The sequence below is a fragment of the Rhinoraja longicauda genome, chromosome 2, assembly GCF_053455715.1.
Source record: "Rhinoraja longicauda isolate Sanriku21f chromosome 2, sRhiLon1.1, whole genome shotgun sequence".
Taxonomy (NCBI): Eukaryota; Metazoa; Chordata; class Chondrichthyes; order Rajiformes; family Arhynchobatidae; genus Rhinoraja; species Rhinoraja longicauda.
The window spans coordinates 109,734,098-109,747,254 of NC_135954.1; the positions used below are offsets into that span (position 1 = coordinate 109,734,098).

At 53.4% G+C, this 13,157-nt stretch overlaps 1 protein-coding gene across 5 annotated transcripts in view; it reads left to right on the forward strand.

Annotated features, from left to right (window-relative positions):
* Nucleotides 1-13,157, forward strand: part of tonsl (tonsoku-like, DNA repair protein) — a 46,035-nt gene that overhangs the window by 11,637 nt on the left and 21,241 nt on the right. For all 5 annotated transcript variants that reach the window (XM_078429653.1, XM_078429672.1, XM_078429636.1 and 2 more), the window contains 5 exons: nucleotides 358-503; nucleotides 2,265-2,417; nucleotides 3,783-3,908; nucleotides 11,645-11,825; nucleotides 12,724-12,782. In XM_078429653.1, coding sequence (XP_078285779.1) covers nucleotides 358-503; nucleotides 2,265-2,417; nucleotides 3,783-3,908; nucleotides 11,645-11,825; nucleotides 12,724-12,782 — 665 coding nt within the window. The remainder of the gene's footprint in view (nucleotides 1-357; nucleotides 504-2,264; nucleotides 2,418-3,782; nucleotides 3,909-11,644; nucleotides 11,826-12,723; nucleotides 12,783-13,157) is intronic.

Genomic DNA, 13,157 nt, shown 5'->3' on the forward strand with positions numbered 1-13,157 from the left:
CACCGCGCTGTGGGAGGCATGGTGAGGGAGTGCTGCGCTGTGGGAGGGAGGTGAGGGAGCGCCTCACTGTGGAGGGGCAGAACTGAGGGAGCCCGTACTGCGGCGGGGGTGGAACTGAGGGAGCGCTGCGTTGTGGGAGTGGTGGTAATGTGGGAGCGCAGCACTGTGGGAGGGGTGGTACTGAGGGAGCGCCACACTCAGTAATGTGACTCTTTGAAAAAAGAGTCTGCTATCAGACCATACTCCCTCCACAACCTTCAGAACCAATTCCCTCACTAGGTCACCCGACCTCCCCCCTAGACGCGCCCACATCTCCGGAGATTCACCTACTCTAACCCATCCCTGCCCTCACTGCAGCTATGTTGGGATACCGGCTGGAGGAGGCCTTGTCCAAGTTGGGTGAGGAGGGGCAGCAGGAGGCACTGGGCCTGTACGAGCAGCTCGGCGACTTGTGTTGTAAGGTGAACAGCTACAGAAGAGCCATCGACTACTACCAGATGCAGGTACGTGGGTCGGGGTCTAGCTCAACCCGGCCGTCAGCACATCGGGGGAGGGGGGCGATAGATCGATGTAGAGCAAGAGTCCACCATTCTTCCTCTCGCCCTTGTTCTATCATTCACATAGTTATCGAGCTGTACGGAACAGAAACAGGTCCTGAGCGAGCTGCTGCCACAGACCGCGTGCCCAAAGGAACACTGGAGTCTCTCCACTCCTGTCTTCAGATAGGTGGCATGGCTCAGGGAACCTTCCGAGAACCCCCCACCCCCCCATGGAACCTTATGTGTTCATTGGAGGCATTGAGCTGCACAGCATAGAAACGTTAGCCCATGTTGTCCAGGGCCAGTCCCATTTGCTTGCATTTGGCCCTTCGTATCTGCCAAATGTCTTGAAAGTCATAATTGTATCCACTTCTAGAGCATCCTCTGGCCACTCGTTCCAGGTACAGACTACCCTCTGAGTGAAAGGGGGGTGAGCAAGGACCGGCTGGGCAGCTTCCCATTACCGGTTATTGCCCTCTGCTGCTCACCTTTGTGAATGGTGCAGTATCATGGTGGGTAGCTAATTTAAACCAAAGGTTAGAATGAATAGACCAGGTGGATGGGTTGGGGGTAATGTTTCTGTCTGGTTGATGTTGCAGGGGAGTGCTGGGATCTGCTTCAGTACAGAGAGAGAATAGAGTTGCTCCATAGTACGCAGCAATGGAACACTTTGTGTGCACATCTGAGCAGATGTCGTCGCCCAATTTCAGGAAGGATGTGGAGAATTTGGAGAGGGTGCAGAGGAGATTTACCAGAATGCTGCCGGGATTAGAGGGTATTAGCAATAAGGAGAGGTTGCACTGACTTGGATTGTTTTCTCTGGAGCATCAGAGGCTGAGGATAGAAATTATATGTAATTATGAGAGGCATAGATAGGCTAGGTAGACAGAACCTTTCTCCTAGGGTGAAATATCCTCTGACACTACTCTCTGAGTGAAACATTTGCCTCTGAGCTCCCTCGTAAATCTCTCCCCTCAGACCTTAATCCTATGCCCGCTAGTTTTAGAATCCTCAACACTTCCCAAGAAACTCAGTGTTATAGAAAATCTTGTGAGAGAAAACAATTGTGTCAATGGGCAAATCGTCGTCAGTCCATCCCCTCCACAGATGCTGCCTGAACTGCCTCGTTCCTCCAGCACTTTATGTTTTTCACAGTTCTCTAGCTGTGAATGAACTGATGTTGTACAGTAACCTCTTTACACATCCCAATCCACGTGCTCTCTCGCACTTGCTCAAGATTCTTCTTCTGCTCCCTCTCTGCCAATCCTTCCAATGCTCTCCATTCCTCCTCCCCCCGTGCCCCCCTCCCTGCATCCCCCTGCCGACCCCCCCATCGCCCTAAACCCCTTGCCGTCACCCCCACACCTCCATGCCATACTCCCTTCCCACCTTTCCCCCCTCCCGCAGCTACCGTCCTCTTTGTACTCCCTCTGCGGTCCCCTTTATGCCCCCCAAACCTTACACCCGCACCCCTGATTTGCCACCCCCGTCATCTTTCCATATAATGCCATCCACCGTCCCCTTCACACATCCCCCCCCACCCCCCTGGGCCACTGTTCCCTACCCCCTGATTTTCCCCCCTTGCTTGCTCTCCATCCCACCATCTCCCCTTCGTGCCCCCACCCTGCCATTCTCTTCATCTCTCTCGCACACTGTAACACGTTCTGCTCCCCGCTCGAGCCCCATCCCCCTCACACTTGTGTTCCTCTGCCTTCCCTCCATTAGCTCAGCCACGCGGAAGAGCTGCAGAAGCCGGAGCGGGAGCTGGGGGTCATCCACGTCTCGCTGGCTACCACATTTGCGGACCTCAAAGAGTATGAGCTCTCCTTGAAACACTACCAGGCTGAGCTTGCTCTGCGGCGTGGAAGCCCCAAGGAGGTGAGGCTCCGCGATGAGGGGGGGGGGGGGGAAGTCTCCAGCCATTCATCACTCCTTATGTGTAGACATTCTGTAGAGGTCATTGCTAGAGTAGACAGTGTCTCCAATGAGTCCCGCTGGGGTACACAGCGCCTCCAATGATTCCTGTTGGGGTAGACAGCATCTCCAATGATTCCTGTTGGGGTAGACAGCATCTCCAATTATTCCCGCTGGGGTAGACAGCATCTCCAATGATACCTGCTGCGGTAGATATTATCTCCGGGGGTTCCCGCTGGGGTAGACAGTGTCTCCAGGAGTTCCCGCTGGGGTAGACATTCTCCAGGTGTTCCCATAGACAGTGTCTCTGGTAGTTCCCACTGGGGTAGACAGTGTCTCCAGGGATTCCTGCTAGGGCTGACCGTCTCCAGGGGGTTCCCGCTGGAATAGACCAGTATGATTTGCCAGGATGGCATGCAAAACCAAGTGATCTCAGGACACATGGCAATAATAAACCAGTTTTTCCCTGTCAAATAATATAAGATATAGTGAGAAGGGGAACCTCAGTAAACATGACGTCAGGTCTGGTTTAGGTTTATTATTGTCACGTGTACGGAAGTAGTTCCTTCTTATACATGAGTGCAACAGGTAGTGGAAAAAGAGAAAAGAAAGTGCAGATTGTAGGTTTTCTGTTACAGAAAGAGTGCAGATAAAAAATAAGTGCAGGAGCCACCAAGGGGTAGATTGGAAGATCGGGGCTTTCTGTGTGATGGACTGGGCTACATCCATAACTTGTAGACTGTTCAGAAGCCTAATAATAGAGGACAAAGCTGTTCCTGTGTGCAGTGGTGTGCCTTTTCATGCCAGTGCCTTCAACTGGCTGGGAACAGGGAGAAGGAATGTCTGGGATCCGACAAGTCTTTGATTATATTGGAAGATGCAAAGTGCTGGAGTAGCGGAGCGGTCAGGTAGCATCGAAGGAGAACATGATACATTATGTTGGCTGCTTTCCTGAAGCAGCATGAAAAGTAGATAAAGTCGATGGTGGGGTGTCTGCTCTGTGTGATGGACTGGACTACATTCATATCCCAACAATTTCTTGCGGTGTTAGGCAGACCTGTTCCGAAACCAACCTGTGATGCATCCCGATAGGATGCTCCCTTCCATCTGAAGGCACTGAAGCTTGAAAGCACACACCACCAGATACAGGAACAGCTTCTTCCTCTCTGTTATCAGGCTTCTGAACGGTCCTTCCATAAGTTATGGATGTAGCCCAGTGCATCTGTACAAGTGGGATGGGAGCAGGGTTGGTGAGAGTTAACGGAGGTGGGGGCGTTTGGTCTTTGCACATGCGGAGCGTGGACTGCTTAACGTTGTCCTTGGTTACAGGAGTGCAAGACCTGGCTGAATGTGGCGATGGTCAAGGAAGAGTGTGGCTGCCCCTGCGCTGAGCTGGAGGAGTGCTACCGCAAGGCACTGCAGTGCGCTGAGCAGGCTTGCATCACCCCACTACAGGTAAGATGCTGCTCTGGCCACCCCAGCTCTGACACAGCCCACTCCACATTCTGCTGGTATGCAACCAACAGTCTGAAGAAGGGTCTCGACCCGAACGTTTAGAAGAGTGAGGGGGGAGCTCATTGAAGCTTACCAAATAATGAAAGGCTTGGATAGAATGGATGTGGAGAGGATGTTTCCACTACTGGGAGAGTCTAGGACTCGAGGTCAGAGCCTCAGGATTAAAGGACGTTCCTTTAGGGAGATGAATGAATGAATGAATATGTTTATTGACCAAGTATGTACATATACAAGGAATATGCCTTGGTGCTCCGCTCACAAATGACAACACAAACATAGTTAACAATTAAGAATAAAGCATAAACACATCAAAACAATAAGGATACAACATTACGATGAGGAGGAATTTCTTTAATCAGAGAGGGTGAATCTGTGAGATTCTTTGCCACAGAAAGCTGTGGAGGCCGTCATTGGATATTTTTAAGGCAGAGATAGATAGATTCTTTAGGAGTGTGGGTTTCAGGGGTTATGGGGAGAAGGCAGGAGAATGGAATTAGGAGGGAGAGATGGATTCGCCATGAATGAATGGTGCAGTAGACGATAGGCTGAATGGCCTAATTCTACTATCCTTATGAAACGTCACCGGTTCCTTCTCCAGAGATGCTGCCTGTCCCGCTGAGTTACTCCAGCATTTTGTGTCGACCCAGCCCACCCTCTGTGCACAACACCTGACACTCCTTCCTGGTGGAGCTTTAGATGTTATGTTACAGATGTACAACACATAGGTGAGGTTGCATTTGGAGTATTGTGTTCAGTTTTGATCACCCTGCTGTACGAAAGATGCCATTAAGCTGGAAAGAGTGCAGAGATGATTTACAAGGGTGTTGCCAGGCCTTGAGGCCCTGAGCTATAGGGAGAGGTTGGGCAGGCTCGGACTTTATTCCTTGAGCGCAGGAGGATGAGGGGTGATCTTATAGAGGTGTATAAAATCAATAGGGGAATAGATAGGATGAATGCACAGTCTTTTGCCCAGGTAGGGGAATCAAGAACCAGGGGGCTTAGATTTATGGTGAGGGGGGGAAAGATTTAATAGGAACTGAGGGCCAACGTTTTTACATAGAGGGTGGTGGATGGATGGAATGAATTGCCAGAAGAGGAAGTTGAGGCAGGTACTATAACAATATTTAAACGGCACTTGGACAAGCACTTGGAAAAGGTTTAGAGGAAGATGGGCGAGTGGGACTAGTGCATCCAGGTCTGCATGAATTTGGACCGAAGGGCCTGTCTCCATGCTGTAAGATTCTATTTTTTAAACAGTGAGCATCTTGCAAGGCCAGCATTTCTCACGTCCCTACCTGCCCTGTGAGACGTTGGGGTGTTGTTGCCTTGAACCGCTGCTATTCCTCTGGTGGTGGGGCCCTAGGGTGCTGGTGGGGAGGGAGTTCTAGGATTTGGACCCAGTGGCGATGCAGGAATGGGGACAGACCAACTCAGCACGGTGCGTGAGTAGGAGGGAACCTGCAGGTGTGAGGAATGGTGGGTTTGGGTGAGTAACCGCGGTGCGTTCTGCAGCCACTGCGTGCTAGTGGTGGAGGGAGGGGGTTGTAGTAAACCAAGCGTTGTGAATCAAACGGGTTTTATAAACGAAACAGTGGTTGAACACATGCACGCTTAGTTAGGAGAACAGTTAAGTGCTTGTTGTGTCGAGTGGTGCACCACAAATCCGGTCACTCGAGGGCTCAAGCTGAGCTTATCATCTCTAGCTGTCAACTGTCATCTGCCTGCCACATGATCGTTCCAGTTCTGGTGACGAAGGTTCGATCAGTAAGTGGCTTGACCCCCAGTTGGTGTCACATATCCTCTGGCCTGGACAGCCTGACAGCAGAGTTCCTCTGCACTTTCTGGGAGACCCTGGGGGAGGACTACACCATGGTCCTGAGGGAGAGCTTGGCGACCAGGGAGATGCCCCTGTCTTGGCGGAGGGCTGTCGTGGTCCTTCTGCCCAAGAAGGGAGATCTGCACCTACTAAAGAACTGGCGCCCGGTCTCCCTCCTCTGTACCGACTACAAGGTCTTTGCTAAGGCAATGGCCAACCATCTGGGCCCAGTGCTGGCCCAGGTGATCCACCCTGACCAGTCTTACACGGTCCCGGGCCGGTCCATCCAGGACAATATCCATCTGGTCCGGGACCTGGTCTACCTGGCTCAGGAGACCAGTGTACCAACTGCCTTTCTCTCCCTTGACCAGGAGAAGGCTTTTGACAGGGTGGATCACAAGTATCTGCTGAGGACTTTGCGGGCGTTTAGGTTCGGACCGCACTTTGTGGCCCGGATCCGTCTTCTATACGCCGCCGCGGAGTACCTCGTCAAAGACAACGGTTCCTTGACGGCCCCCATTCCCTTCCGCAGAGGAGTACGTCAGGGCTGCCCCATATCAGGCCAACTGTACGCCATCTGCGTGGAGGCATTCCTTAGTCTACTTCGGAGGAGGTTGACGGGCTTGGTTCTACGCGAGCCGGACATGGAGGTGGTCCACTCGGTCTACACAGATGACGTACTCCTCATGGTCACCGACCCCGCCGATCTGCAGAGGATGCGCGAGTGCCACGAGTCTTCTCGGCCGCCTCCTCTGCCAGGATCAATTGTGAGAAATGTTCTGGACTTTTGGTGGGTCCCTGGCAGATGGACTCCCTCCCGGAGGAGATGTGGTTTTTCACTTGGAGCACCACGCGCCACCTTTACTTGGGAGTCTACCTGTGTCCCGTCGCGGAGACCTAACTGGCAGGAGCTGGAGTTGAAAGTCATCGCCTGCCTGGGGCGCTGGTCGAGTCTCCTCAGAGTGCTTTCCTACCGGGGCAGGGTGTTGGTCATTAACCAACTCGTGGCCTCCCTGCTCTGGTACAGATTGACCACATTGGTCCCATCAGCCACCTTTGCTGGGATCATCCAGAAGAAGTTGGTGGACTTCTTCTGGGGAAACGGAAAGCACTGGGTCTGTGCAGCGGTCCTGAGTCTCCCAATTGAGGAGGGCGGTCAGTCGCTGGTGTGCACTTGCACCCAGTTGGCGGCTCTCCGCCTCAGGACACTGCAGAGATACATGTACTCGGAGCGTCCTCCCAGGTGGCACGTGCTGGCAACGCACTTTTTCCAACGGGGCCGCTGCTTTCAAGGCGGTACGCGGATCCCGATGGTGGGCATCAGCCGTGCCGTCCTGCTGGGGATGCCCGGCTTCTACCGGGACTTGCTGAGTCTGGAACCTGGCTGCTGTCGACCGGAACCCCCACTGGCGGAGGGCGACCGCCCGGGCGTGAGAGCAGCCGACCCTTGTCCCGCCCTGCCGGGTGTCGGGGGGGGCTCAAACGTGTAGAGTACTTGCGGCTGAGCAAACCCCCGCTCAGCCGGAAGTACTCGTCGGACCTAGGCACCATAATCCTTCCCGGGAGCCGGTCCCACACAACATGAGCCGCCTTTCCTCGACACCCTTCATCTCCCTCCAAGACGCAAGGAGGCGTGTCCTGTACGGGCTCCTCCTCCACACCCTACACTTCCACGCCCTGGTCCACCGTCCGGACACTAAGTGATGGTCAGTGTTACCTTCCGGTCGCGAGGGAACCCCCCGGTGGGGGTCCCTCTACGCAGGGATTCTGCCCCTCTCCATCGGGGAACTGGGATGGAGGGTATTGCACCGAGGAGTCCCCTGCAACCTGTTTCTCGTGTGGTTCACAGACTCGCCAGCCGCTTGCCACTTTTGCAGGCTGGAAGAGTTTGTGTACCACGTGTACATGGAGTGTGTGAGTCTGTGTTCCACTTGTGCATGGAGTGTGTGCTGTTCCAATATCTAAAGGGGCTGCTCCTTGCCTTTTGGCTGCACTTCTCACCCACCATCCTCATCTTTGGACACCCTGTGTGTAGGGGATAGGGCAGGGCCGAAGATGTCCTGGTCGGGTTGCTCCTAGGCCTGGCCAAACAGGCCATCTGCGAGTCACGGCGCCAGGCGGAAGAGGGCTCTGCCCAAGCTGGCTGCCTACCCCTTTTCCAGGGTTACGTCCGCGCCCGGGTGGTGTTGGAGAGGGACCACGCGCTGTCCACGGGCACCCTGGAGGATTTCCGGGCCCGCTGGGCACCGCAGGGGATTGGATGTATCCTGGATGGGGATTGTAATATAATTGTATAATAGTTTCAATTGGTATATGTTTGTTTAGTATTCTGGTGGTGGGTTATGTTTTGTCTTATTGTATTGTAAATATGGTTTTTAAATAATTGAGTATAATTTTTGATAATTAAAAAAAGGTGGCGTCACATGACCCCCCCTGAGAACCGGAGGAATGAAAACAAGTAGGGGCCCAAGTAAGGCGTCCAGACCACATGTACACATGGTCCGTGCTCGGAGGCACCACCAACAGAGGCGAGGGTGGGTGCAGGTGGCCAAGCGGCTGACCCCTACGACGGGGTCAATGATCAATGTCGACATGCGCAGGCTTAAGGCGGGACATCGAAACAATCTCCCGTCTGCCCCCCATGTCCAGCACAAAAGTCGCGGTACCATGTTGCAGCACCTGGAAAGGACCTTCGTAAGGCCGTTGCAGTGGAGTCCCAGCGAAGGAAAACGTACTGACAGTCCTTGAGGGAAGGTGGGACGTGTGAAGTAGTAAGTCCATAACGGGGCCAGCTGGCGCACCTGCTCGCGGAGACGCACCAGCACAGCTGAAGGAGGCTCTTGCTGCCCACGTGCTGCTGGGCTCAAGAGCCCTGGGGCCGTAAGCGGGACGCCGTACAGCAACTCAGCGGATGAAGTAACCAAATCCTCTTTCGGGGTGGTACGGATCCCCAACAAAGCCCAAGGCAAATCATCTAACCTGTCTGGGCCCCTGAGCCGCTCCTTCAGGGAGGACTTCAGGTGCCGATGGAAACGTTCCTCCAGCCCATTGGATTGTGGATGTTAAGCTGTGGTGTGGTGCAGCTGCGCTCCCAGCAGCTGGGCCATGGCGGACCACAACGCAGAGGTGAACTGTGCGCCGCGGTCTGACGAGTTGTTCACCGGCGCACCAAAACGGGCGATCCAATGAGCAGCGAGGGCACAGGCACATGTTGCGGCAGAGGTATCGGCGAGCGGGACAGCCTCTGGCCATCGCGTGAGCCGGCCTACAATGGTGAGAAGGTGGGTGACACCCCTGGATGGTGGTAGCAGGCCCACGAGATCAACGTGGATATGGTCAAAGCGACAGCACGGCAAAGCGAAATCCTGCAGGGGCGCCTTGATGTGACCTTAGATGTCTGGCAGGGAACACACGCCTAGCCCAGTTGGCAACCTGCTTCCACAACCTCTGCCATAAACTTTGCTGCTACCAGCGCCATCGTTGCCCAGATGGAAGGGTGTGCCAAACCATGGATGGAATCGACAATCCGGCAACGCCAAGCCACGGGGATGATGGGCTGAGGAGGCTGGCCAGTAGAGACATCACAAAGGACCGTGGGTCCCAGCGGTACATCCTCCAAGGACAGGCCAGGAATGGCGGTGTGTTAGGCATGCATCTCCTCATCATTCTGCTGCGCAGCTGCTAGGGGTGAATAGTCGATGCCCTGGGCTGAAGTGAGGACGGCATTGATGGTAGTGCGGGACAACGTGTCGGCGACCTGGTTGCTTTTACCCGCAATGTGCTGAATACAGGTCGTGTACTCGGAGATGTAAGCCAAGTGACCAGGGATCGGAGACCTTCGCAAAAGCAAATGTCGGTAAAGGCTGTGAAAGGCTGTGAAAGGTCTGCCCTCAAGAAAATAACGGAAGTGGCGGACGGCCAGGTAGAGCGCTAGGAGCTCACGGTCGAAAGCGCAGTATTTCTGTTCCGGAGGGCGTAGGTGGCAGCTGAAAAAAGCGAGTGGTTGCCAGCGGCCATTGGTCAGCTGTTCGAGTACTCCACCTACAGCAGTGTCAGATGCGTCCACAGTCAGGGCAGTCGAAGCTTCAGCCCGCGGATGGACCAGCATCGTTGCCTGTGCTAGCACCTCCTTTGCGCCATTGAAAGCGGCCGTGGCCTCAACATCCCACTCAAGGTCCAGCTGCTTGCTGGCCAGGAACTTGAACAATGGCCGTATAATCCTGGCAACCGCTGGAACGAATCGATGGTAGACGTTTACCATACCAACGATCTCCTGAAGACCTTTCACCGTTGAAGGCCAAGGTAACTGCCGAATGGCCTCAACCTTGGCCAGGAACAGGACTGCACCATGTTGGGTGATGTGATGGCCAAGGAAATTAATTGAATTAAGGCCAAACTGGCACTTAGCCAGATTAATGGCCAGGCCGTGTTCACTGAGCCGCTGGCAAAGGAGCCAGAGGTGCACGCAGTGTTCATGGCTAGAGCGACTGGCGACGAGAATGTCACCTAGGTAAATGAACAGAAAATCCAACCCAGGGCCTACCATGTCCATAAGGCGTTGGAAAGCCTGAGCGGTGTTCTTGAGGCCGAAAGGCATCCTGAGGAACTGAAACAGGCCAAAAGGTGTGATGATTGCAGTCTTGGGCACGTCGTCCTGGTGCACAGGAATATGATGGTAACTGCGGACCAGGTCAATTTTTGAAGATAACATTGTGCCTTCCAGATGGGCTGTGAAATCTTGAATGTGGGGAACAAGATACCGATTGGCCGTCGTGGCGTTATTGAGAGGGCGGTAGTCCCCACAAGGCCTCCAGCCCCCAGACGCTTTAGGGACCATGTGAAGGGGAGAAGTCCAGTCCACGGACTGTCAGACGGGCGTATCGGCGGTAATACGCCGAATATTGAACTGGGCCTCGGTCTGTTAGAACCACACGTGTGGCTGTGCGGTCCAGAAAACAGGCAGTTTGAGTGGGAGAGGGGTGTGGGGTGGGGAATGGGGGGGTGTCAAGTGGGGTGGATGAGGAGTGGGGGGTCGGATTGGGGGAGGTGTTGAGGGGGTGGATGGGGATGGGGGGTGATCCAGCGGCTGCTTTGTCAGGGTCGGTGTCAAGCTTCTCGAGTGTTGTTGGAGCCACTCTCGCCTAGGCAAGTGGAGAGTGTCCCATCGCACTCCTGAGTCGTGGCGTGTAGATAATGGAGGGGTTTTGGGGTGTCAGAGGTTGAGAGGCTCCTCACAGGATCCCCGCTCTGACCAGCTTTTTGAACCAATGTGTTTATGTGGATGGCCCTATGCCCTCTGGACCTTGTCCATTCACCCTATCTATTCCCCTCGTGTTTTATCCACCTCTTTCAGGTCACTCCTCAGCCTCCTGCCCAAACTCTCCCTTCAGCTCGGCCCTCAAGTTCTGTGCTTTTTTCAGCTTAATGGCATCCTTCCTGTAGCAGGGTGACAAAAACTATATAATACTCCAAATGGAGCTCAACGGCACCTTGTACAACTGTAACATAACATCCCAACTTAAAAATTCAGTTCCCTGACCGAAGGCCAATGTGCTAAAAGCCTGTACCTGCCCATGTGATGTCATTTTCCGGAAAGTGTGTACCTGCTCTCCCAGATCCCTCTGCTCCACCACACTCCCCAGAGCCCTGCCATTCACTGTGTACCTGCACTCCGAGATCCCTCTGCTCTACCACGCTCCCCAGAGCAGTGCCATCCACTGTACCTACACTCGTGGATTCCTCTGCTCTACTGCTTTCCCCAGAGCCCTGCCATCTACTGTGAAGGTCCTGCATGGATTGACGTTGCAGATGGCACACCTTGTCGTGCTCAGGGTGTGACGTTATCTCCTTCTGCCCACAGGCTCAGGCACTGCAGCTTCTTCACTCGGTGCAGCAAAAAGAGGGTTACCCGGAGGCTGCCGCCACCCTGGCCCAGCTGCAGGAGCTGCAGCAGGGCAGCGAGAGTGGAGAGGAGAGCGAGATGGAGGAGGTTGAGAACAGCGAGCCCCTGGAGAACAGTGAGCTGGAGCTATCGGAGAGCGGTACGAGCAGACCGGCGCGGCGCGGTGCTGAGTGCAGGTCCCCTCCATCCCAGGGCTGGCCTGTACCTCCTACGCACAGATGTGTGATCAGGAGCAGGTTGTGTTGGACAGGACATGTGTTCCCATGCCTCAGGCATGTCTGTAGAACAGCACAGGAACTAGCCCTTCGGCCTACAATGTCCCTGCCGAATTTGATGCCAAGTTAAACTAATCTCTGCTGCACATGATCCATATACCCCCATTTCGTGCATATCCATCTACTAGCTAAAAGACTCTTAAATGCCATTATCATATTTTATTTGCCTCCACCATAAGTCATGTCATAAGAGCAGAGTTAGGCCATTCGGCCCTTCTAGCCACTCCGCCATTCAATCATGGCTGATCTATCTTTCCCTCTCAACCCTTTCTCCTGCCTTCTCCCCCATAACCAGACCCTTACTAATCAAGAATCTGTCAATCTCCACCTTAAAAATACACAATGAATTGGCCTCTACAGCCTATGGTAATGAATTCTATATGTTCACCACCCTCTGGCTAAAGAAATTCCTACGGCTGTGGAGGCCAAGTCAATGGAGATCTTTAAGGTGGAGATTGATAGATTCTTGATTAATACGGTGTCAGGATTTATGGGGAGAAGGCAGGAGAATGGGGTTGAGAGAGAGGGAAAGAAAGATCAGCCATGATTGAATGGTGGAGTAGACTTGATGGGCCGAATGGCCTAATTCTGCTCCTACAACTTATGAACATGAGAGGAAAGCAGAGTATTGCCAGTGTAGAGAAGTAGGTGCAGGGGTGGGGATAGAGACCGTTAGGTGATGGGTGGAGCCAGATGGGGAAGTGATGTTGGTCGGGTGGAGGGAAAGGAACACTGGAGATATCAGCTGTGGTTTACTTTCAGATGACGATGACATGGAAGGTTATGATAAGTCTGTCCCGGGACGGAGGAAGATAAATCAAGTGAGTAATTCTAAACCCTCCTCTACTTTCCCACTTGCACTGGTTCACTGGTGAATCGCAACGGACAGTCGCAGCAATGGGCCACTCTGCCCCTCGAGCCTGTGCTGCCTCATGACCACTTTCCTGCACTGTCCTCGAATGCCTAAACTCCCAATCTCTGGTTTGAATGGAGTCAGTTTAATTGTCATTTGTGGCAAGAATGGAATAATGAAATTCTTGCATGCTACAGCCTAACAGGCCTGCTTATGCAATAACACTCAGATATATATTTTTATATAAACATATATTTTATGTCTAATTGTATATTATATAACACAATAATGAATAACTGTTTATGAGTTAACCTTAATAATGCAAAGCCAAAGTCCTTTGCTG